Source organism: Lipotes vexillifer, unplaced genomic scaffold, assembly GCF_000442215.2.
Source record: "Lipotes vexillifer unplaced genomic scaffold, Lipotes_vexillifer_v1.1 scaffold811, whole genome shotgun sequence".
Lineage (NCBI taxonomy): Eukaryota > Metazoa > Chordata > Mammalia > Artiodactyla > Lipotidae > Lipotes > Lipotes vexillifer.
Genome location: NW_006775554.1, coordinates 351282 through 376947, shown reverse-complemented (window position 1 = coordinate 376947; position 25666 = coordinate 351282). Strand labels below are relative to the sequence as shown.

Sequence of the window (25666 nt, the reverse complement as noted above, 5' to 3'; positions counted from 1 at the left end):
CTGAGGCCATAGCCCAGACCAATGACACAAGAATCTCTGGGGGGTAGAGCCTGGGGGAGGGGCGTGCCACTAATATAGAACCATGTTCGAGAACCACTGCTGTATCTCCTCACTATGCCACTCACGGTCACCAGCCCAGCAGCTTCAGCATCACCTGGAAGCTTGTTAGAAATGCAGAGGCTCAGGCCCCACCCAGACCTTAAATCTGCGTTTAAGATCCCCAAGCCACCTTATGCACATTTAAGTTTGAAGTGGCCACTCTGATTGAATTTTGATCTATTCAAGCTTTTCCTACCATTTTTTATGGTTTCTTCCCATTTTAAGCTCATCCCAGTGTTTGAGATACCACCTGTGAGGCTGGACCTAGATCTTGATAAACCCTACATGTTTTCTCTCAAAGGCCAGGCAAGACTGTTCTTCCCATTTCTCTGGCTAGTGAAACTGATGCTGAGGCTCCAGGGCCCTGTAGCCCTTCTGCACCTTCTGAACACCAGCCTGGAAGCCCCTCAGGTGGCTGCACTTGATCATCTGGTGAAGGAGGACTTGGGCCACAGCGGCGTCCAGCAGCTCCAGGTCATCGTAGAAACAAACCAGCAGCCCCAGCCTGTGTGAGAAGACAAGGGATGCTGGTGGAGGGCGCAGAGCTGGGGGCCACAGCCGCAGCCCCACCCCAGTTAGAACCGAGAGGTCACGATCATAGCAACTGCCACGTACCAGGTACTGTGCTGAGCCCTTTACCTGGATTATCTCATCACAGCCCTGCAGGGTAGGTGCTCTCATTAGCCCCATTTCACAGAAGGGTCAACTGAGACTCAGAGAGATCAAGTGACTTGCCCAAGGCAAGTAGTGGTGCCGGGCCTTAAATCTAGATCCAACCAACTCTGCTATCTCTCCTCCTGAGGCAATAAGGGGCACAAGGAAAGCATGTGCTCAATTAGCCACAGAAAAACCCCAATTTTCCACTCAGAGATAAGGGGTTTGTCCACCCTGAGGGATTCTCTGAGGCAGAGGTTTATTTCCAGGGTGCTTTATAACCAACATCACCAGATGATGGTGACTTCAAAAGGGAAAAAACACAAGAGGCACTTTGTTATAAAGCAGAAACACACCACTGTAAAGCAATTATACTCCAATAAAGATGTTAAAAAAAAACTTTTTAAATAAATAAATAAACTTCTTAATGAAAAAAAATCTATTGAATAAAATAATTTAATCTTTAAAAAAAAACACAAGAGGCAGAACAACGTAGGAGCAGAGATGGGATTTGAATCCTGGTCTCACGGGGAGCACTGCATCTAGTGGTCAAGAACATAGCTTCAGGCCAACTGGAGTTTGAAGCCCAGCTCTACAAGACACCTGACCTGTAGCAAGTTGCTTAACTTCTCTGAAAGCCTGCAGCACATGGCTGTGCTCTGTACTACTGGACTACAGGGTAGCCCTGCCTCTCTAAGCTTTTAATGGGGAGGTTTCCTTAAATATGATGAATGAAGGAATGAGGAATACTGTGAGAGTTAAATGAGAAAAGGCATACCAACTAATTAGCATACTTCCTGGTGGATACTAAGCACTTCATCAGTGGATGCTCTTAGCATTAGTATGAAATCTACTTAACTTAAGTATGGCTGGACCACCTGGTCGATCTTGATCAGACACTGACACTCTCAGACATGTCCACCGGAAAGCAACCAGGCCAGGGAAAGGATCTGAAAGTGTGTCTGATGAAAAAAGAAAACTCAGAAGAAGTGAAGACTGAATATTAATAACCATGTTAAGGATAACTAATATTTCTTGACCACTTACTATTTGCAGATTTTTTTTAACATCTTTATTGGCGTAAAATTGCTTTACAATGGTGTGTTAGTTTCTGCTGTATAACAAAGTGAATCAGCTATACATATACATATATCCCCATATTGTGCAGATGTTCTTAATCTTTACAAGTGTCTTAATGAGGTAGGCAGCTTAGTAGCTCCCATTTTACAGATGGGAAAATGGAGGCACAGAGAGGCACAGTAATATGGCCAAGATCACACAACTTGTAAGTGGCAGAGCCAGGATTAAACCCAGGAAGTCTGGTTCCAGGTCCCATATTCTTAATCGCTAAGCTATTTTTGGCGTAACTATACAAAAAAAAACAATGGGAGCCATGCTAATGGTGAAAATTACTAAGGATAGGGCAAGAAGGTGTAAGAGGTGTTTTTTTTTGGTTTTGGGGTTTTTTTTTTTGCGGTATGCGGGCCTCTCACTGTTGTGGCCTCTCCCGTTGCGGAGCACAGGCTCCGGACGCGCAGGCTCAGCGGCCATGGCTCACGGGCCCAGCCACTCCGTATCTCCTCACTATGCCACTCACGGTCACCAGCCCAGCAGCTTCAGCATCACCTGGAAGCTTGTTAGAAATGCAGAGGCTCAGGCCCCACCCAGACCTTAAATCTGCGTTTAAGATCCCCAAGCCACCTTATGCACATTTAAGTTTGAAGTGGCCACTCTGATTGAATTTTGATCTATTCAAGCTTTTCCTACCATTTTTTATGGTTTCTTCCCATTTTAAGCTCATCCCAGTGTTTGAGATACCACCTGTGAGGCTGGACCTAGATCTTGATAAACCCTACATGTTTTCTCTCAAAGGCCAGGCAAGACTGTTCTTCCCATTTCTCTGGCTAGTGAAACTGATGCTGAGGCTCCAGGGCCCTGTAGCCCTTCTGCACCTTCTGAACACCAGCCTGGAAGCCCCTCAGGTGGCTGCACTTGATCATCTGGTGAAGGAGGACTTGGGCCACAGCGGCGTCCAGCAGCTCCAGGTCATCGTAGAAACAAACCAGCAGCCCCAGCCTGTGTGAGAAGACAAGGGATGCTGGTGGAGGGCGCAGAGCTGGGGGCCACAGCCGCAGCCCCACCCCAGTTAGAACCGAGAGGTCACGATCATAGCAACTGCCACGTACCAGGTACTGTGCTGAGCCCTTTACCTGGATTATCTCATCACAGCCCTGCAGGGTAGGTGCTCTCATTAGCCCCATTTCACAGAAGGGTCAACTGAGACTCAGAGAGATCAAGTGACTTGCCCAAGGCAAGTAGTGGTGCCGGGCCTTAAATCTAGATCCAACCAACTCTGCTATCTCTCCTCCTGAGGCAATAAGGGGCACAAGGAAAGCATGTGCTCAATTAGCCACAGAAAAACCCCAATTTTCCACTCAGAGATAAGGGGTTTGTCCACCCTGAGGGATTCTCTGAGGCAGAGGTTTATTTCCAGGGTGCTTTATAACCAACATCACCAGATGATGGTGACTTCAAAAGGGAAAAAACACAAGAGGCACTTTGTTATAAAGCAGAAACACACCACTGTAAAGCAATTATACTCCAATAAAGATGTTAAAAAAAAACTTTTTAAATAAATAAATAAACTTCTTAATGAAAAAAAATCTATTGAATAAAATAATTTAATCTTTAAAAAAAAACACAAGAGGCAGAACAACGTAGGAGCAGAGATGGGATTTGAATCCTGGTCTCACGGGGAGCACTGCATCTAGTGGTCAAGAACATAGCTTCAGGCCAACTGGAGTTTGAAGCCCAGCTCTACAAGACACCTGACCTGTAGCAAGTTGCTTAACTTCTCTGAAAGCCTGCAGCACATGGCTGTGCTCTGTACTACTGGACTACAGGGTAGCCCTGCCTCTCTAAGCTTTTAATGGGGAGGTTTCCTTAAATATGATGAATGAAGGAATGAGGAATACTGTGAGAGTTAAATGAGAAAAGGCATACCAACTAATTAGCATACTTCCTGGTGGATACTAAGCACTTCATCAGTGGATGCTCTTAGCATTAGTATGAAATCTACTTAACTTAAGTATGGCTGGACCACCTGGTCGATCTTGATCAGACACTGACACTCTCAGACATGTCCACCGGAAAGCAACCAGGCCAGGGAAAGGATCTGAAAGTGTGTCTGATGAAAAAAGAAAACTCAGAAGAAGTGAAGACTGAATATTAATAACCATGTTAAGGATAACTAATATTTCTTGACCACTTACTATTTGCAGATTTTTTTTAACATCTTTATTGGCGTAAAATTGCTTTACAATGGTGTGTTAGTTTCTGCTGTATAACAAAGTGAATCAGCTATACATATACATATATCCCCATATTGTGCAGATGTTCTTAATCTTTACAAGTGTCTTAATGAGGTAGGCAGCTTAGTAGCTCCCATTTTACAGATGGGAAAATGGAGGCACAGAGAGGCACAGTAATATGGCCAAGATCACACAACTTGTAAGTGGCAGAGCCAGGATTAAACCCAGGAAGTCTGGTTCCAGGTCCCATATTCTTAATCGCTAAGCTATTTTTGGCGTAACTATACAAAAAAAAACAATGGGAGCCATGCTAATGGTGAAAATTACTAAGGATAGGGCAAGAGGTGTAAGAGGTGTTTTTTTTTGGTTTTGGGGTTTTTTTTTTTGCGGTATGCGGGCCTCTCACTGTTGTGGCCTCTCCCGTTGCGGAGCACAGGCTCCGGACGCGCAGGCTCAGCGGCCATGGCTCACGGGCCCAGCCACTCCGCGGCATGTGGGATCTTCCCGGACCGAGTCACGAACCCGCGTCCCCTGCATCGGCAGGCAGACTCTCAACCACTGTGCCACCAGGGAAGCCCCAGTGTAAGAGTTTTATATGAGAACATTCTCTGCAAGTGCTTTGAAAAATGTAAGGTCATGTGGTAATGTCAGAGGAAGCACTGTGACAGTAAGGCCCTGGGAGATGGAGAGAAGATGGGTGAACAGTGCCCGTCACCCCTCCCCACTGCACACCCCCCCCAACATTCAAATGCTTTCTGGGGTCACCAGGTGTGCAGCTCCTGGTCCTCCCCTGCTGGAAATGGTTCTGGGGGATCATGTTACAATCGCTAAATTCTAGAGCTGATCGCATCCCAGGGCTCCCCACCTGAGAGTCTGGATAACAAGGGGTTCACAAATATGGGTACCCATGAGCTATTTCCAATACTCAACCCAACCTCTTGGAAATTACACATTTACCTTGAAATAGATGGAGTACTATTTAAAATGTTCCATTTTCGTGCCCAGAGCTGGAATCTTAGCGCTTGATAAGGTTGCATAAAATGTCTGGCACATAGGAGATGCTTAAAAAGCATTTGTTTTCTTCCCCACTTCAGAACCTCTTGAAAGGGGTCTCTTTGGGGAAACACCTCCCTCACATGCACAAAGACATGGAACTCTCCAAAGACATGGACCAGCCACCTCTCTTTCCTCCCCGGGTCTTTTGCTGCTCAGAGGAAGCTGATGCTTAGATGGCATCTTGAGAAACAGCTCCAAGGGCCCAACGCCCACGCCCCTTGCCTGTGGATGGTAGAGGTATTCCTCACATCAAAGTTGGAGGAGCTGATTCTCTCCAGAAATGCCTGGGCCAGTTCAGGTGTGATGTCATAAACCGTGTCCAGCTGCTTGGTGGCGTTGTCATAGCTGATAAACAGCCCAATCTGGTGGACAAGGACAGGAAGATCAGTGTGGCGGAATGAAGTGGCCCTGTGCAGCCCCACCGTGCTGGTCTGTGCTGTGCCCTACTCTTGGCACTTGGAGGTGCCCATGTCTCATTTTCATTGATTTCTCTTTTTCCCTATAATAGTTTATTACAAGACATTGAATACAGTTCCCTGTGCTATACAGTAGGACCTTGTGGTTTATCTATTTTATATATAGTAACTTGTATCTGCTAATCCTAAACTCCTAATTTATGCCTCCCACCCCCTCTCCCCTTTGGTAACCATAAGTGTCATTGATTTCTTAATGGTCTGTAACTGCTGCTTTAGTTTCCTCTTCAATCCAACTGTTATTTAGGAAAGTTTTTTGTTTGTTTGTTTGTTTTTACTATCTGAGCAGTTGAACTTTTTTAAAGCTAATATTAGCACATTTATTTCTAGATTTGCTTTATTGAGGTCAGAGAATATGGTCCATACATTGTTTGCTTTGGGGAATCGGAATTTTTTTAATAGATGAGTCAGTTTATAAATGACCCTCAGGTGATAAAAAAGAGTGTGTGTTCTCTTTGTAAGATACAAAGTTGAATATACGTATATAATATATATGTAAATGTATGTTTACATAATATATAACACACCTATATTATGTAAATACATATAATATATTCAACTTTATTAAATATGCTATTCAGATTCTTTCTATTCTTGTTCACTTTTTTGCACTGAAGTCTCCAATATTTCAACGCATGGTTATTCTGCGCTTAAAGGTCTCAAAAAGTTGTCTCTCCCTTAAGAATTGTACTCTCCGTCTATATGAAATTCCCTCTTAGCATTGGCACTCTGTGGCTTCACCTCCCTTCTCTACATTTTTAGAAGATGAAGAAATGGTGCAAATGGCATCTGAATCTCAGAAATTCCTCGCTAGGGGCCCAGTTTCCTAAGAATTTAACCTCTATCGACTTCCTGAAATTCACTCAACTTCTTTTGGAGAGTAAAATGGAAGTTTAATCCATTTTATAACTGGGAATTATAAAACTGAGAGATATTTGAAATATTTCCAGCCTCCCAGGTAAAAAGAGAAACCTCGTTCTGCCTCTGGTTTCACAACAACCAGATATTGTTGGGTCAATCGGTCCTTGAACAAGCCAGTCATCTGATGCAAACACTTCTCTCACTGGCCCAGCAGAAAGTTAGGGCACACAGGATAAAAACTGGTGGCAAGCCCCAAACTGCTTACGAATGCCTCCCTGTTGGCAGCATTCTTTGGAGGCTGCATTCTAAAATCATGCTACCCCAGGGATTTTAGTGTCATCGGGCCAACATCAGAAGGAGAACACCTGACGGGTGAGTTAAGTAACCTCGAATATGTGTATTTCTCCACTGTAAACTCTAGAGTTAAAATCCAACCATCACACATGCTGAAGTATCTATCAAAAGAAGTAAAACCATAAATAAAGTGCTATTAATCCACATCGCTTTTCATTTGCGTTCGTGCTTCCAAGGACCGGAAACTCTACAGTTATCGTCCTTGGCCTTTCTTGAGAACAAAAATACCCTTAAATGATTTTTGGTTCGTAGCCAACATTTATAGATCATGTTTTTTCACATCAGAGCTATCTTAATAGTCCACAATCCTTGTTCTTTTCTTAGCTTTTCTACACTAGAACACAATCCAATGACTGACTGCTTGAGGTCTTATTCCAGGAATTTTCTTTAGATGTTCAAGTTATGTTGAGCTGAGGTGGGTGTTCATTTCCCAGGGCACCTTGACAGGCTGGCTAAACGTGAGAGGTTTAGAATACACCTTACCCCAGAAGTATTAGTGATGGGAACATGTAAATGAACTTTTCCAACTTACTTCTATAGGACTAATATTCATAATTTCTTCAAAGGATAGGTGAACCATATATCTGCCCAAAATCCATAAGTTTTCTGCACTGACCCATGAAACAGAGTCATCTGCAAAAAATAAATAAGTGGACAAATAAGTAAAAATTAATAAAAGACTGTGCACTGGTATATGATAGTCAAAAGATCTTTGATGTCAGGACCTCCTCTTTGCATTTATTAATTCATTCAACAACCGTCTTTTGAGAGCCCCCTACTTATGAGATGCTACACTACACACAGGCGATGACAGACGTCCACCACTTCGTTACTCAATAGATCGGCCCTTGAACCAGCAGCCTCAGTAACACCTGGGAACTTGTTAGAAATGCAGATTATTTTTTCAATACTTAAGACCACAAAATACAGTTTTATTTTTAGTTAGTTACTAACTTGAAATATATTTGACTCTTTTATTACTACCAGTAACAATCCTTATCTTCCTTATTGATTATCACCATGTACATGAGACAAACCTTCCTCATATGCACCCCAAATGGTCTCCAAATCTTTACTCTCTTGGGCCCTTCTCATCAACTAGAATGCCTTTCCACGAACTCTTCAGCTTCCAAGTGTTTCCTTTCTTAAGGCCTTCTCTCATCTCCTCAGCCAGCAGCAGTGTTCGCCCTTCTCTCAATTCCCAGAGGACTCTATAATTCCGTTCAGGCATTTGAAATTCCCCATCAGTAAATGTCAGTGGGGCTTTAAGAACAATCGTGGCCAGGATCCAACTTCAAGTTTCAGTAAACTAGAATTGGCTGCCATTGCCCCTAATCCTCCAGTAAAAGATTTACACAGAACACCATTGCGTTGGTAGCATTTTGGGGAAATGAAAAAAGCAGAGGAGCCGTTATAGGGTGCAGTGAATCAGTCACCAAGAGCTGTTGCAGCAAGCCGTGGGCAATGGCTGATGCCCAGAGGAGACAGCGAAGTCAGCTGGTGCCTGGGCCAAGTCACAGGGACAAGAGGGTGCCCTCCCCCAGCCCAGGAATCAGAGCTGTTGTGGTGAGCACAGGTAAACACCTGTGATCCTCTAGATGGGGACTCTGGATACTTGACTTGGTTATTAGAGGAAAGGGTGGCCCTGGAAGGCTAGAGAATTCTGTGGGGAAACCACTAAATTCACCAAGAACCAAGCTGAGTTGTTCATTTCTAATTAATTTTTTTTTTTTTTTTTTTTGGCTGCGTTGGGTCTTCGTTGCCACATGCGAGCTTTCTCTAGCTGCGGCGAGCGGGGGCTACTCTTTGTTGCGGTGCACAGGCTTCTCATTGCGGTGGCTTCTCGTTGCAGAGTACAGGCTCTAGGCGCATGGGCTTCAGTAGTTGTGGCTCGTGGGCTCAGTAGTTGCGGCACGCGGGCTCAGTAGCTCCGCGACACGTGGGATCTTCCCGGACCGGGGCTCGAACCCATGTCCCCTGCATTGGCAGGCAGATTCTTAACCATTGTGCCACCAGGGAAGTCCCTCTAATTAATTATTAAGCATGAACTGTATTTCTGCAGACCAATGATCCCTAAACCTGGGATAGTTTTGACACCCAAAGTATTTCCAGTTACCTCAAGGAACTTCATGAAAAAAAAGTTTAATTCATTTCAATTCACTTAGTTTAATAATGAAACATATCATATAGGAATTTTAGGAGAGTCTGTCTCCAACTAAATTCTGGCAACAAGGACTTAAGGGAAGTCTAGAGTCTGGAGGGTGAGTTGAGTGAATTTCTCAGGGTCACTTAGTGTGAGATTCAGTTTTTTGGAGGATACCACTATGCATCAGGCAGTGGGAATTCTGCTGCGCATGGAAGACATTGATTATTCCATTGTTTAAAGCTTCTTATATACAAATTTCAGAGCTGAATTCCAGGAAAAGGATTGATTGGCACTCCCTACACTTCACCGCCGCCAGCTTTCTCTGTCTCACACACACACGCAGCTCATTCCCACCTCGGGGCCTTTGTATATTTGCTGCTTCCCCTGCCTGGAATGCTCTTCCTCCAGAGCCTCGCATGTCTGATCCCATTTCTCATTTTTGTCTCAATCCAAATATCACCTGCCCAGAGAGCTCTGCTCTGCCTCCTTAGTCAGCAGTCAGAAACTACAGCCCGTGGACCAAACCCAGCCCAACGCCTGATTTTGTACAGCCTTCGAGCTTGGTTTTTACATTTTTAAAAAATATTTATTTGGCTGTGCCGGGTCTTAGTTGCGGTTCGTGGGCTACTTAGTTGAGGCTTGCCAGCTCCTCACTTGCAGCATTCAAACTCCTAGCTGCGGCATGCATGTGGGATCCAGTTCCCTGATCAGGGATCGAACCCGGGCCCCCTGCATTGGGAGCGCGGAGTCCCAACCACTGCGCCACCAGGGAAGTTCCCGGTTTTGACATTTTTCAATGATTGAGGGAAAATCAAAAGAAGACGAATATTTTCTGACACCTGAAAATCACATGAAATTCAAATGTCAGTGTCCATAAATAAGGTTTTCTTGGGGCACAGCCATGCCTATTTATCTGCTGTCTAGAGCTGCTTTTGTGCTACAACATCAGAGTTGGATAATTGAGACAGAGACTGTAGGGCCACAAAGCCTATAAATTTACTCTGGCCCTTTACAGAAAACACTTGCCAAGCCCTGTTCTAGGCTAAAGCAGTAACCCTTTCCATGGCATTGATTCCTTTTATTTTCTGCAGAGCAGTTAGTGGTATTTGTGTCCTCTCTCTCTCTCTATCTCTCTTTATTTACTTGCTTACAAGTTTTCTCCACCTACTCTCCCACAATAAAATTATAGCTCCATGGGAACAAAGACTTGGTCTTCTTTTCCTTTGTATCTCCAGTGGCTGACACATAGTAGGCTCTTTTTAGGGGTTTAAAAAGTTTATTGTCTTTACATCACTAACATTAAAGATTTAACAAGTTGAAGCTACCTGTGAAATTGTTTGCGTTACTAATCTACACAGCCATTCTCTCTCCTTTTTTTTCAGTTGTAGTAAAATACACGTAACATAAAATTTACCATCTTAATTACATTTTTTTTTTTTTTTTTTAAGATATGTGGGCCTCTCACTGTTGTGGCCTCTCCCGTTGCGGAGCACAGGCTCTGGACGCGCAGGCTCAGCGGCCATGGCTCCAAGGCCCAGCCTCTCCGCAGCATGTGGGATCCTCCCGGACCAGGGCACGAACCCGCGTCCCCTGCATCGGCAGGTGGACTCTCAACCACTGCGCCACCAGGGAAGCCCCTTAACTACTTTTAAGTATACTGTTTGGTGGCATTAAGTACATTTACTTTGCTGTGCAACCAGCACCACCATCCATTTCCAGAGCTTTTTCATCTTGCAAAACTGGAATTCTGTACTCATTAAATAGTAATTCCCCACTCCTTCCTCCCTCTGGCCCCTGGCAACCACCACTCTACTTTCTGTCTCTATGAATTTCACTACTCTAGAAAAGAGTAGGTTTTTAACAAACATCTGCCAAATAAATTACTCCTGACCTATTGCTGCTTCGGTTGCAGGAAGCTTAGCACTAAATTTCTGTGCTTTATTGCCTATATTTTCTTTTAAAAAAACTATTTTGTCCCACTTTGATATAGATTTTTAACACAGATTTTGAACTTGTAACCTGATTCTAAAAGTTTTCATTTAGGGACTTCCCTGGTGGTCCAGTGGTTAAGACTCCTCGCTTCCACTACAGGGTTCGATCCCTGGGAACTAAGATCCCGCATGCTGCGCAGTACAGCAAGTTTTCATGGAATCTAAGGTGCCATCATTATTTACGTTCCACTAAGAAACTAAACTTGGACACGACGTTGATTGTACGATACAGATGATGCTGACTTCAGAGACCTCAGCGTGTGAAAAATGCACTGATGAAATGGGGTATGTGGTTTTTCCATAAACCACATCAAACGCTTTTTGGAAGCTGAGGGAGCTAAAAATCTTAAGCGGTAATGAAATCAAATCCCTATCTTCAGAGATGAAGCATCACTTTTAAGGACGGACTCCCCCTCAAAAGTGTTCCCACCTCAAAGCCTGGGCTCACCAGTGCCATTGGAGGATGTCTTCAAAATCCCAGTCATCCAGGAGTAGAGAGCCCTCTGGGAATGGGCCGAGGTTTGGTCGTAGACATCTTTGAACACCACAGACCTACAAGACATAAACATAGGTGTCAATTAAGGAACAAATATGAAGGCCTTCAGGCAGGGTCCAAACAACAAAAGTATACAAAGCTATCTTTGGTTAAAAGCCCTTCCCACTCCCTTGCTACATATGTAGCTATTTTCCTGTCTCTCCTCTTCCCATCACAGTTAAATACTTTCCAAAGACTGTTCTCCATTTCCTCACCACCAGGTCCCTTTTTTATTTCGGTAACAGTTTTATTCAGATATAACTTATACCATACAAAGTATACAACTCCATGATTTTCAGTATATTCACAGACTTATACAACCATCACCACAATCAATTTTAGAACCCTTTAAGTACCTCAAAAAGAAACCTCCTACCTTTTAGCTATCACCCCAGAACTTCTAGTCATCCCAACTGCTAGAAACCACTAATCTACTTTCTATCTTTATAGATTTACGTCTTCTGGATGTTTCCGATAAATGCTATCATATAATATGACACTTTTGTATCTGGCCTCTTTCACTTGGCATGATGACTTCAAGGTTCATGCATGTTGGAACATGCATCAGTAATTCATTTTATATGGCCAAATTCTATTCCATTGTACCAATATACCACATTTTGTTTATCTGTTCATCAGTTGATGGACACTTGGGTTGTTTCCCCCTTTTGTCTATTATAAATAACGCTGCTGTAAACATTCACGTATAAGTGTTTGTATGACACATTTCATTTTTCTTGGGAATAGACCCAGGAGTGGAATTGCTGGGTTAGATGGCAACTCTATGCTTAGCCTTTTGAGGAACTCCAGACTATCTTCCAAAGTAGCCGTACCACTTTACTTTCTCACCAACAGTGTCTGAAGGTTCTGATTTCTCCACGTCGTTGTCAACACTTGTTATTATCTGACATTTTGATTACAGATATCCTGATGGGCGTAAAGTGTCTTGGTCACTTTTTAAGCCACTGACATCTGGTTTCTTCATCACCACACCACTCCTTGTGGCCCAAGTCCTGAATGAGCTCCTTATCACCATACCCAGCAGAACCATTTGGTCCAAATATGACTTGACCTTTCACAGCATTTGGCACTGATCACCCCTCCAGTTCATACCTGCAAAATAGCTGAGTCTACTCATCCTGGAAGACTTCCCTCACCTCCACCCACCACCGCTGAAAATCAATTCACCAAATGACCCATCTGCCCTTTTCTAAGCTTAAAGTTTATCGTCACCACTCTCCCAGTCATTTCATATGTGAAGAGGCAAACTTTCCCTTAAATCTATCTTAATATCTTCTTGCCGTATCTTTCTTTTCTTCTCTCTTGCTCCTTCTCCTGGTTGTTTTTTTTCTCCTCTTTCTCCTCTTCTCCTGGTTCTTATTCTTCCTCTTCTTTCTCTCTCTTTCTCTCTCTCTGTCTTTTTTGGGTTGTTGTATTGTTTTTCAGAACAGCACAGTACGTGAAAGGGACAGGAGATAGATATAATTCTGAAAAAACGATATTTACATTATTTAAGGGAAAGCGTGCCCATTTGTAAAAATGCTGGCTCTATCATTCCCTAGCAGTCTGACCTAGAGCAAGTTATACAATCTCTCTGTGCCTCAGTTTCCTCATTTGAAAAATGGGGGGTGGGGCTTAATGACATCATCCTCACAAGGAGAAGGGGACGGGAGGGTAGAGTAGGAAAAGGTCAAAACTGAGGTTCAGGGCTTCCCTGGTGGCGCAGTGGTTGAGAGTCCGCCTGCCGATGCAGGGGGCGCATCGGGCCTCTCACCGTTGTGGCCTCTCCCGTTGCGGAACACAGGCTCCGGACGCGCAGGCTCAGCGGCCATGGCTCACGGGCCCAGCCGCTCCGCGGTGTGTGGGATCTTCCCGGACCGGGGCACGAACCCACATCCCCTGCATCGGCAGGCGGGCTTTCAACCACTGCATCACCAGGGAAGCCCTTTACTTTTTAAAATTTATTTACTTATTTTTTATGAAGTATAGTGGATTTACAATGTTGTGTTAGTTTCAGGTGTACAGCAAAGTGATTCAGTTATACATACATATGTACCTATTTTTTTCAGATTCTTTTCCCTTATATAGGTTGTTACAAAATATTGAGTATAGTACCCTGTGCTATACAGTAAGTCCTTGTTAGTTATCTTTTTTATATACAGTAGTGTGTATCATATTTACTTTTTTAAAATAAATTCATTTGTTTGTTTTTGGCTGCATTGGGTCTTCGTTGCCGTGTGCGGGCTTTCTCTAGTTGCGGCGAGCAGAGGCTACTCGTTGCTGTGGTGCACAAGATTCTCATTGCAGTGGCTTCTCTTGTTGCAGAGCACAGGCACGTGGGCTTCAGTAGTTGCAGCATGTGGGCTCAGTAGTTGTGGCTCGTGGGCTCTAGAGCACAGGCCCAGTAGTTGTGGGATACAGGCTTAGCTGCTCCGCGGCATGTGGGATCTTCCCGGACCAGGGATCGGACCCATGTCTCCTGCACTGGCAGGCAGATTCTTAAGCACTGCGCCACCAGGGAAGTCCCATATTTATTTTTAAAATAGATATTTTTAAGTAAATAGAATGAATCTATTTTTAAAAAACATGAACTAATAATAATACAGGTGGTATATAGGTATGGAAAAATTGTGAGGATGATACCAGAATGACTAAAATTTGGGAGACTCTGTTTTAATCAAACCATCTCTAAACTGACCTCGAATATTAACCTGTCCCCACCTGCCTTCTCCCCTCCCTCATGCGTTACCTCCTTGACTTCTCAGGACAGGCTCTGGGGGGCAGGGGGACACTCACAGGTTCTTGAAGGCATCTTCACGCAGGTCCCGGGGGAGCCTCTCCGTGATATCCGGCTGGAGAAAGTGGCCTGAGGAGCCCCTTAGCACCCTGCCCAGGATCTCCACACACTCCAGGGGGTTCAGCACCTGGAAACACCTCTCCAGTGTGATGAGAAACAGGCTGCGGTTCACACCCGGGCTCTGCAAGGCTTGTTTCCGAATCTCTCCCAAGTCAACAGTGATGTCATCCAGCTCCTACAGGAATAATAGAAGTTAGGCTTGTCTTGAGAGCTGCCTCTTGATTTGGAAACACTGGGAGAGACCACACTTAGCAGCAGTGGTGAAATTCAGGACCACTATTAAACACCATGCTGCTATGTCAAATCTTCTAGACCTTTCCATCACCTAAAGAACAAAGTCAAGGCCTTCACCTGCTTCACCCATACTAGGCACCTTGTCATTCTCCAGATACACCATGATTGTCACACCTCAGGTCCTTGCTCTAACTGGCATCCCCTCCCCACCTCCTTCTCCCAGAGAAATCCAGCTGATCCTTTAAGGCCAAGTTCAGTTGTCATTTCATTGGTGAAGTCTTCTCTGATGTCCTACTTAAGTCAAATCAAATCTCCCTCCACTCTGGGCTCCCAACAGCATCTTGAACCAAACTCCATGATGCATTAGAGATGCTTATGGGCCTATCTTTCCTCCAAGCCAGTGGATCTCAATCTTGGCTACACATCAGAATCACTAGGGAGGTGATCCCCAACACCACTGTATAAAGCCTGGTTTAACTGGTCTCTGGTGGAGCCCTGGCATCTGATTCCAGTGTGTAGCTGAGGTTGAGCCAGGAAAGTGCTGGGGCCCAAGCCATGTGCCTAGTGGGATGCCTGGTACCTAGAAGACATTGAGAAGTAGCCTGTTAGAATGAAAGAATGAATGAATCTTTTGAACCACAGACCCCAGGAATACTGACAGGGTGTAGGTACAATCAGACTGGACACAGCTCTGTCCTTCACCCAACACACCCTCCAAAAATAACACCCACAATTTACTGCCTATAGACTACACTCCAGGCACTGTGTCAAGCATGGAGCAAGCATGCATCACCTCCTGTAATTCTCACAACAGTCCTATTGGTTAAGCCCCATAGGTCTGCGGGTCAGACATTTCTAGGTTCAGATGCCAGGCCCTCCACTTACATGTGTGTGTCCTTGAGCAAATCACTTATCTTTTTTAAGTCTCAGTTTCTTCCTCTTGAATGAAGGTAAAATCAGTGCCTACCTCCTAGATCTATATAAGAATTGAAGGAGATAATGAATGGAGAGTGCCCGGTACCTAGTGAACTCCCAGCAAACATTACATGCTATAATTAACTCAATATTACAGGTGATGAGAACAAAAGAGAGACTAGTTAACCAGGCCAAACCTGCACAAAGCTGGGATCTGAAACAAGTGTACTGAGTCCAAGCCCACACCTCTCACCACGCCCATGTGTTTCCTAACTTACGTCATTCCCGGTTGGGGCCAAACAGTGCAGCGGCTAAGAGTGTAACTTAGGGGTTATTGGGCAGGGGTCTGCGTATAGTATTAGGGCATCTGTGAACACTGGGGGGAAATTGCATCCTCCTTTTCACTGCCATGGAATTGGTCCCTGGCATCTCCTTCAGGGATGAACGTAGGCAGCAAGCCAGGAAGGTGGCAGGAGAAACTTTGATGTGTCATCACTAGAAATCACAAACACTTTCATAACTCACTACCATTGCTGCAAATGTCTTGAAATCTCACTTCCACTCAACACTTCCTCAAAATTACTGAAACTATTAGACCCACCACTAAATCTTGTTATTGGACGTGTTAAAGAAGCACATAAATTACTGTATCCTTAACTTTGTCTTATGTATTTTGATAAATGTATTTCAATAGAATCGGCTTCCTTTGTCATCCATTGTATTTCAGTTTATACATGTTAACACGTTATTCTGAGATGGAGCCCACGGGCTTCACCAGATGCCAGAGGGCTCACAGCTAGAGTCAGGAGCCCAGGTTCCCGCCTCAGATTTGCCACTTTCAAGCTGTGTAACCCGAGGTTACTTACTCAACCTCTCCAAGCCTGTTTCCTCATCTGAATATTGAGATGGTAAGAGTCTATTTATCCTAATTTCAGAGGGTCCTGGAGACAATTCAATAGGTCCAGGTTTGTTAAACCCTTAGAACGGTGTTGGCAAATATGGCCCACAGGTCAAATCTGACCCACTGCCTGTTTTTGCAAATAAAGTTTAATTGGAACACATCCACACCCGTGCATTGACCTGCCATCTATGGCTGCTTTGACGCTACAACGGCAGAGATGAGTAGTCGTGACAGAGATTGTATGGCCTGCAAAGCCTAAAATATTTACTCTCCTGCCCTTTACAGAAACAGCGTGCTGATCATTCCCTCAGAATAATACCCGACACACAGTAGACATTGATCAGTATCATTTTCAAAGACCACCGTCCTCATTTTTGCCATATCTTTGCATTGCCTTTCCTATTATTTAGTTCATATTTTTACTTTAAACTGACTCTTTTTAAAACTTAACTTCATTTCAAAAGGGAACATTACCTCTCCACCAAACTCACAGTTTTGATGTGCATTTTAATAACAGACATTAAAATAAGTTTATGATTATTAAAATGTTTAAATGGTTCAATTCCCTTTGGAAAACACTGCTCCACACTCAACTGCCTCGGAAAAAAAAACCACCTCTACACCTCACCTTTCTGAAACCAAGGGATCTCTGGGTCTCAGAGGCCTTTTCTTTGCTCTTACATTACCAACCTCATTTTGTGGAAATGTTCTGTTCCTGTTTTTTGTCTCCCTGGACCATAAGCTCCTTGAGGGCAGAGACAGTCTTTCATCTCTGAATCCAGTGTCCCCTGGTGCACAGTAATCAGTCACGGACGTTTATGAATCCAAACTACTGGGACTCCTCAGTACCCCTCAGTTCTTAGTACTCATAAGCATATGACTCATAAGGCTCTTCACTTGAACTTGGGAGAAAGTAAGAGAGGAAACCTAGGTCCCAGGGAGTTTGCAGAAGGAGAAGGAGGGAGGAAGAGATGAAGAAGGGCCCTGAGTGAGGCTCAATTCCATTCAACTCGACAAACACCAACTGGCCCTGGATGTCCTCTGCTCCCAGGATGCCAAGAGAGCCTCACCAAGCGGTCCTTCTTGTCTTCTAAGAGACATTTCATGGCAGTGCGGAATTGCTGAGCATCAGTTCCCCTCAGGTCCTCCAGCAGTTTCCAGGGCTGGTACAAACATTGTTCCAGGTGGTTTTCCATAGCTGCCTGGATATGGAACGTTAGGAGAGTCAGTGAGGACAGAACAGGAGCACATGGTCAGCACCACGGCCAGCAGCCCAGCCAGGCCACCTAATTCCCTGCAGAGACGGCAAGCTGGCAGCCTGCACACGTTTGGTTGAATTGGCTCCAAAATTTCTTATGAGCTGCTAACATTTAAAATTCATGGAATTCCTCACAAAAATCCAAATTTCCAACTTTCCTTGGAAACCACAAAGACGTGGCAACGCTGGGCATACATCCCCTTCTGTGTAATAATCAACAGGCAGAGGGACAGCTGCTCACCATAATTACTCTTCTGGCTCACCACCCTCTAGGTAGCTGATTTCCCCATGGCCTGCCTGGTTCCTGCAGGTGATTGAGGTTTCAAGTCCAGGGCAGCTGGCCTCTACCCGGAAAGTTTACTACCTCCAGATGGGCACTGCTCAAACCCTCTCCCATGCTCCAAGCCCCCAGCACAGGAGCAAAATTCAGGCAGCATGAACTCTCCGTGGCACCCCCTCCAGGGTGAGGGGCAGAGGCCAGCAGCCTCTCCTGAAAGAGATTTCCTCTGCTATCTGGGGAATTCTTTTCTAAATCTTCCTTAAATAGAGGTGCTCTAGAAAGGCAGCATAGTGTGACATCATGGACAAAAGGTGAGCTCTAGCACCAGATAACCTGTGTGCAAATCCCCACCTTGCCACTTACTAGTTGTACGGCCTCGGGCAAGTTCCTTAACTAGGATGGTTGGATGAAATACAAGAGATGCCCAGTTAAATTTGTCTTGCAGATAAACGAATAATTTTTTAGCATAAGTATATCCCAAATATTGCATGGGACATACTTACACTAAAAAATGTATTCGTTGATCATCTGCAAGTCAAATGTAACTGGGAAACCTGTATTTTTATTTGATAAATGGGCAACAGTATCTCTGCGTCTCAGTTTTCTCAGCTGAAAGGTAGGAACAATAGTCAAACTTCCTATGTAAGTAAGAATTAATCCTAGGTCATGAGGAATAAATGATTATGTAAAAGTGTTCTCAATAAGTGCCAGCCATTATTCTCTGCCCTGAATGAGTTGAATAATTGTTTACTCAATGTCTCTCCCCTTAGAATGAAAGGCCCACGTGGGTACTAATGTGACTGCCTGTTCTCCTGAGTCTCCAGTGTCTAGAACTGTGCCTGGCAGAGAACAGAGGCTGGATAAGTAGATAGTAAATGAATAAATGAATATACAAATAGGAAGAGAGGTAGTATAGCTCCTAATCAGGTTAAAATATACACATTTTATGAGAAACCCTACTGCTAGAGAGAAAGGGGCAGGCATCACTTCCCTTTAGATTGCACAGATGAACATGACGAAGAAAGCAGATGCCATGAGGCCACCAGCCACCTCCACCTAGTGGGTGTCCTGGTAAATGGATAACAACCAGGCTCTGAGTGTTGTTCTCACATGAATGTTGGTTGACACTTTCATCTTCACTATAAGGTAAGTAAAAACCAAAACAACAAAGACGTATGTCAGAACTTCATTCGTCAATGACATGACTTCTTTGACTTCTTTGCTGAATCAAATAATAGTCTTTGAAATCTGAAAGAATGTTGTCTCAATTTTCTGTGCTATCCACAGTGTATTGGTAAAGGCAAAACAAAACGCCCTGGGCTACCGATTATGCTAATGAGGCATGTGCTGGCCAATTCACCGCAGTCCCCACCATGCCCTATTGTTCCCCAAGGCAAATATCCACTGCCATCCATTTACATGTTTGTGCTACTGCTTTTTAACTCTAGTAGAGTTAAAAGGAAAGAAAAATATTTCTTGGACCCATGATTGAGAGACTGATAATTATACCCAAAGGTCCACTCTCTTGTAATTATTTTGGGAACAGAATCCCATAAGTTTTAGCTGGGTACATGGTCTCTCATCTTGCTCCTCTGCAGTAAGATGTGACTGTGGACTGTGAGCCAATGAAACGTGAGCAGGGAGAAGTGTGCAACTTGCAGGTCACATCCTTAAAGAGAAGCTATTCAGCCTTCACTTCCTCTTTCCCACCACACCCTCTCTGGGTTGGAGAAAGGATGTGCCGTTTGAATCATGTGGGCAACCACTCCCTAGATGATGACAAAGCAACAAGACAGAAGAAACCCAGGCCCCTCAATGGCCTTTTGAAGTAGAGCTGTCTCTCCTCTCTGGACCTCCCACCTAGCCCTGGACTATTATATGAGATAGAAATAAACTAAATTGTTTGAGCTGCTGAAATCTATGGTCTCTCTGTTAGAGTAGCTCAGCCTATACTCTAATACCAGTCCGTGACCTTGGACCACTACCGATCTGTGGCCCGACAGGAACCAAGTCACACAGCAGGAGGTGAGCGGCGGGCAGGCGTGCAAAGCTTCATCTGTATTTACAGCCGCTCCCCATCACTCGCATTACCGCCTGAGCTCCGCCTCCTGTCAGCATTATGGTGAGTTCTATACTTACTTCATTATATACTACAATGTAATAATAACAGAAATAAAGTGCACGATAAATGTAATGCACTTGAATCATCCCGAAACCATCCCCCCGATCCCAATCCATGGAAAAACTGTCTTCCATGAAACCGGTCCCTGGTGCCAAAAAGGCTGGGGACTGCTGCTCTAATACACCATGTCTCCATCAAAAGTGGAAAAATGAAAGAGAGACAAAGGAGCTTATATCATGTTTCAAAAAACACTGGACAGAACATGTTTCTTTGTGGAAGTAAAAACTAGCTCTCCACCTAGCCCACTTCTCTGACTTACCTGGCCCCTGAGTTTGCAACCCCTGAGCACTGAGAGGGGAACATAGGGATGGGTCTCAGATACACACCTGCAGGCTGGGGATGGTGAAGGCAACGTTCCGTGAATTCAGATAGGCCACGACTCTGTGGGACAGGTCTGCCGTCCACACATGGGAGCTTCGGTTGAAGACAGACAGAAGGTCATGGTGAGAGGCTCACCTAGGATGAGCAGTTCCCCTACTAGCTGAGTGCTCAGGGGACCGAGGTTCAGAAAGGACAATGAAGATGGGCCGGGATGCTAGGAGCTCTGTGCTTAGAGGTAGGAGATGTGTTTCCTTGGCACAGTGAGGGGGAGTTTCCAATTCTAGGAATCAGCCTGCATAGCAGTCTCTCAAAAACAGTGATGAATTTGAAGCTGTGTGCTGTATTCTAAATCCCATAACAATCCACTCAGATTAATAATCCAAACAGATTGACGTGGAAAGGTGTCCTGACTATATTAAGTTTAAAAAACAGATGCTTTGTACACCATGAGAGGCTGAAATAGCATAGTTAGGATTGTAGGCTCGAAACCTGGGTTTGAATCCTGGCTCTACCACTGAACTGTATGGCCTTAGGCAGTTTACTGAATTTTCCTGTGCCTCGGTTTCCCTTTCTATGTAATACAGCTAACAACTGTGAGAAATTTGTTCACACATGTAAAGTGCTTAAAACATTGACCAACACATAGAAAATGCACAACTTCATTCATAACAGCCAAAAATTGGAAACAACTCAAATATCCAACAACAGGTGAAACGTTAAACAGATGGTATACCCATTCAATGGAATGCCACTCATCCAGACAAAGGGAATGAGCTGGACTTTTGCTTTCAGCTGTGATGGAACAATTGGCAGTAGATAAATCTTCCTGCCTTAAACAGTTAGAAGGCCTTTTATAGTCACATTTTTTATAGATACATAGATAGATGGATAGACAGATAGATAGATAAAAAGTTTTAGCCTGAAAGAATATATCCAAAACTATCAACTGGAGTTACCTTAGGGAGAAGACTGTTTATGGGGATCTTTTACTTTAATATAATTAAGTGCTCCTGTCATGGGGCCCCAAGGCTCCCACTTCTCCTTCATAGTACTTGTTATGTTAGAATTATCTGTTAATATTTGTCTTTCCATAAGACTATCTAGTGCCCTGCTCCACATCCCTGGTATCTAACACCAGCCTGTACACAGAATATAAAGTGACAGTGAGAGCAAAGTAACAGTGAGTCCTGAAGCCAGGCTGCTGGATACACACCCCAGCTCCACCATTTCCCAGTTTTGTGACCTTAAATCACCTCCCTGGGCCTCAGTTTCATTATTCTGTCCAATGGGGTAACAATAGGGCCTACTTGGGTGGGAGGAGGGGGAGGCTTGGGAAGATTACATGTGTTTCTATGCATAAAAGCACTTAGAATAATACCTGCTGCATAGTAAGCAGTCAGTAAATGTTAGCTCTTGCGCTAGAGCAGAGGGGGCCAAAATTGTGTTGAACAAATGTATCTATTCTAAAACACTTGTGCTTTGGGTGATATTTTTTGTAATGAGTACATTTTACTTTTTATAGTTAAGAGACTTCCATTAAGAATTTTTATTAAAAATCTATTCCATCCCTTCCCCTCCCCTTTAGGATGAGTTACCTTTGAAACTGTATGAGATCCAGCAATGCTACAATGGAAATAAAATGAAAAGACAACTTAAAAAGGAATCATTCCAGAGAGATCATAGGCACATTCTGTTTGAAATTCTTAGAAGCAACAAGCAGGGACAGCAGAGACATTACCATTCAGGTAGCTTCCATCTATTATTTCTTCCTAAAAGGCAAAGAGATAATGTCGAGTATAACATCCAAAAGTTGGCAGCTCCAGTACAGAGGATGTTGTTTAAAATAAAATGGATACTCACCGCCATTTTTTGCAACAAAGGAGGCAAATCTGCAACAAAGCCATTGAATGTATAAATAGCATTGAACTGGATGACCCTCAAAAATACAAATATGTATTAAGAAAAGAGCCCCCGAAAAGGTTACTCATGAAGGAAATTTTTAGTGAATTTTAATTATACTTGTGAGCGTATGTGCCAGTGTGAAAAAACCTTGGTTTGAAAAACCCTTTCAGAATGATCCTGAAAATTCTACACTTACGTGGGTACACACACACACACAGGCATGCACACATCCCTCAACACTTTGCGGCATCATGTACCTAAATTGATCTAACCCCACTCCATTCCCTAAGATGTGTGGAAACCATGAGAGATGATTCCTCCCTCAGGACTTACCCTGCTGGGAATCTGGAACTCCATGACTTGCCACTCCATGGCTCAGAAAAAGGAACAGCAAAAGAGAGTATGTCCTAGGTTCCTGAGACATTCTCCTGTAGTTAATTCAAGCAAAGAAAAATTCAGGTTTGATTCAGGTTGTATCTGTAAATATATTTAGGAACATTCAGAAGACAAAAGGGGAAAAAATAGACCCAGAATTCCTTGAGGTGTTCTTTTTTTTTCAATTTTAAATTCCATCCACTTTGCTCCATCTAAACCCTATGCTAGTATAAGACACAATCATCTCTCTCCTCAGTCTACAATGGCCTGTTTATATTCTGACATCTACCTCTCATTCCCCTCAATCAAAGAGCAGCAGTTAAAAGCATGGATTCTGTTATATCTGACAAAGGACTTATATCTAGAATATGAAAAGAACTCTAACAATTCAGTAAGTAGAAGATAAACAAGCCAATAGGGAAAAAATATAAACTTAAACTTCATTTAAAAAAAAAAGACATTTATGGCCAATAAGCACATAAAAGCTTATCAACATCATTAGTTACCAGGAACATGCAAACTGAACACTTATGAGGTACTGTAACTGAGCCGTACCGTATGGAGCCTTCCCAAAACAGACCCACACTCCCTTCCGCCTGCCTCTTGTCTTTACAAAGACTTTATCCTCCTAGGCCTTCCCCAAGTTCCAAAGAATAAATTTAACCAGGGAAGTGAGAAAACGCATAAAAAGGAAAACAGTCAAGCAAGACAAAATAATAATACTTTAGCCATTAAAGTCAAGGACCTTTAGCTCCTCCTCCAGGACTGTGGATAATGTTCTGAGCCACGTCCTTTGAACTGTTTTGCAGATACTGAAACCCCCACCAGGTGGAAGAAGTAAACTTATGTTGCCCACAAGCACGTAGGCCACAGACCAGTTATAACCAGAAGGTTAATGATGTCGACTCCCAATTACCACCAACCAATCAGAAGAATGTCCATAAGCTGATCACACACCCCAAACCCCCCTCCTTCACCCTGTCTTGAAAAAACTTTCCCTGAAAGACTTTAGGGATTGGGGAGCCTTTTGAGCATTAGCTCCCTGGACTCCTTGCTTGGTGCCCTGCAATAAATGCTGCACTTTCCTTCACCAAAACCCAGGGTCAATAGATTGGCTTTGCTGCGTGCGGGCAAGCGGACCCCAGTTTGCTGTGGTAACAAATTCACTACATACACACTAGAATGGCTAAAAGTTAAAAAGACTAACAACACCAAGTGTTGAGGATGATGGGGAGCAGCATGAACTCTTATACATTGCTGATACGGCCACTCTGGAAAACCGTTTGGCCGTGTCTTATAAAGTTAAGTATATAATACTCTATGATCCAGGAATCCTGCCCCTAGGTATTTACCCAGGAGAAGTTATAACATACGTCCATACAAAGATTTGTAGAGTTCCATTCCAAAAACTGGAAACAACTCAAATGCTCAACGATAGATGAAAAGTTGAACCAATACAGTATATCCATTCAGTGGAATACCATTCATCAATAAATAAGGAATGAGTTGGACTTCTGCTTCCAGCTATGACGGAGTAATTGGCAGTAGATAAACTCTCTTGCCTTAAACAATTAGAAAACATGAAACAAAGGTTTTCAGACATTGGACAACAGGTAGGACAAGACTGAGATCCCTGAGAGAAGGGAAACTGTGAGATAATAGAAAATATATATTGGTTTCTGCCCCCAGTTCCTGGAACAGGGTCCCTAAGTCCCTTGTAATTTCCTAAATGATAAGAGCACTAGGAGGATCTCTTGTTCTAATATTTGGTTTTTGACCCATCGCTGACACAGGGCTCCTAAACCCTTGTAAATTCTTAAGTGATAAGAGTACTAGGAGCGGTACAGCCACTCTGGAGAACAGTATGAAGCTTCCTTAAAAAAATAAAAATAGAGCTACTATATGATCCAGCAATCCCACTCCTGGGCATATATCCAGAGAAAACCGTAATTTGAAAATATACACGCACCCCAATGTTCCTAGCAGCACTCTTCACAATAGCCAGGACATGGATGCAACCTAAATGTCCATCAACAAAGAAACGGATAAAGAAGATGTGGTACATACATACAATGGAATATTACTCAGCCATAAAAAAGAATGAAATAATGCCATTTGGAGCAACATGGATGGACCTAGAGATTGTCATACTGAGTGAAGTAAGTCAGAGAGAGAAAGACAAATATCATATGATATCACATATGTGGACTCTAAAAAAAAAGGTTATAAATGAACTTATCTACAAAACAGAAATAGAGGGACTTCCCTGGTGGTACAGTGGTTAAGAATCTGCCCGCCAACGCAGGGGACACAGGTTCGAGCCCTGGTCCACGAAGATCCCATATGCCGCGGAGCAACTAAGCCTGTGAGTCACAACTACTGAGCCTGCCCTCTAGAGCCCATGAGTCATAACTACTGAGCCCACGTGCCACAACTACTGAATCCCGCGCACCTAGAGCCCGTGCTCCACAGCAAGAGAAGTCACTGCAATGAGAAGCCCGTACACCACAACAAAGAGTAGCCACTGCTCACCACAACTAGAGAAAGCCTGCGCGCAGCAACGAAGACCCAATGCAGCCAAAAATAAATAAATTAAAAAAAAAAAAAACAGAACTAGAGTTACAGCTGTAGAACATAAACTTATGGTTACCAGGGGATAAGGTGAGGGAGGGATAAATTGGAAGACTGGGACTGACATTTACACACTACTATACATAAAATAGATAACTAATAAGAGTCTACTGTATAGCACAGGGAATTCTACTCAATACTCTGTAATGGCCTACATGGGAAAAGAATCTAAAAAAGAGCAGATATATGTATATATATAACAGATTCACTTTGCTGTACACCTGAAACTAACACAACATTATAAATCAACTATAACCCAATAAAAAAATTTTTAAAAAGAGCACTAGGAGTATCTCTTGTTCTTTTTTTTTTTTTTTTTTTTTTTTTTTT

General features: G+C 43.5%; 1 protein-coding gene across 2 annotated transcripts in view; it reads right to left on the bottom strand.

Moving 5' to 3' along the window:
• Positions 1-22754, bottom strand: part of OTOA (otoancorin) — a 61560-nt gene extending 38806 nt beyond the window's left edge. The window contains exons 1-11 of one of the 2 annotated variants that reach the window (XM_007449975.1): positions 22664-22754; positions 22289-22317; positions 22167-22197; positions 22024-22051; positions 20434-20521; positions 17458-17589; positions 14277-14512; positions 11394-11497; positions 7341-7441; positions 5343-5482; positions 2706-2829 (exon numbers count right to left, since the gene is read on the bottom strand). In XM_007449975.1, the coding sequence (XP_007450037.1) occupies positions 2706-2829; positions 5343-5482; positions 7341-7441; positions 11394-11497; positions 14277-14512; positions 17458-17589; positions 20434-20521; positions 22024-22051; positions 22167-22197; positions 22289-22317; positions 22664-22754 (1104 nt within the window). Of the gene's footprint in view, positions 1-480; positions 638-2705; positions 2830-5342; positions 5483-7340; positions 7442-11393; positions 11498-14276; positions 14513-17457; positions 17590-20433; positions 20522-22023; positions 22052-22166; positions 22198-22288; positions 22318-22663 lie in introns of those variants that run through there. The other variant, XM_007449976.1, reaches the window with a different exon arrangement.
• Positions 22755-25666: the final 2912 nt, after the last annotated feature.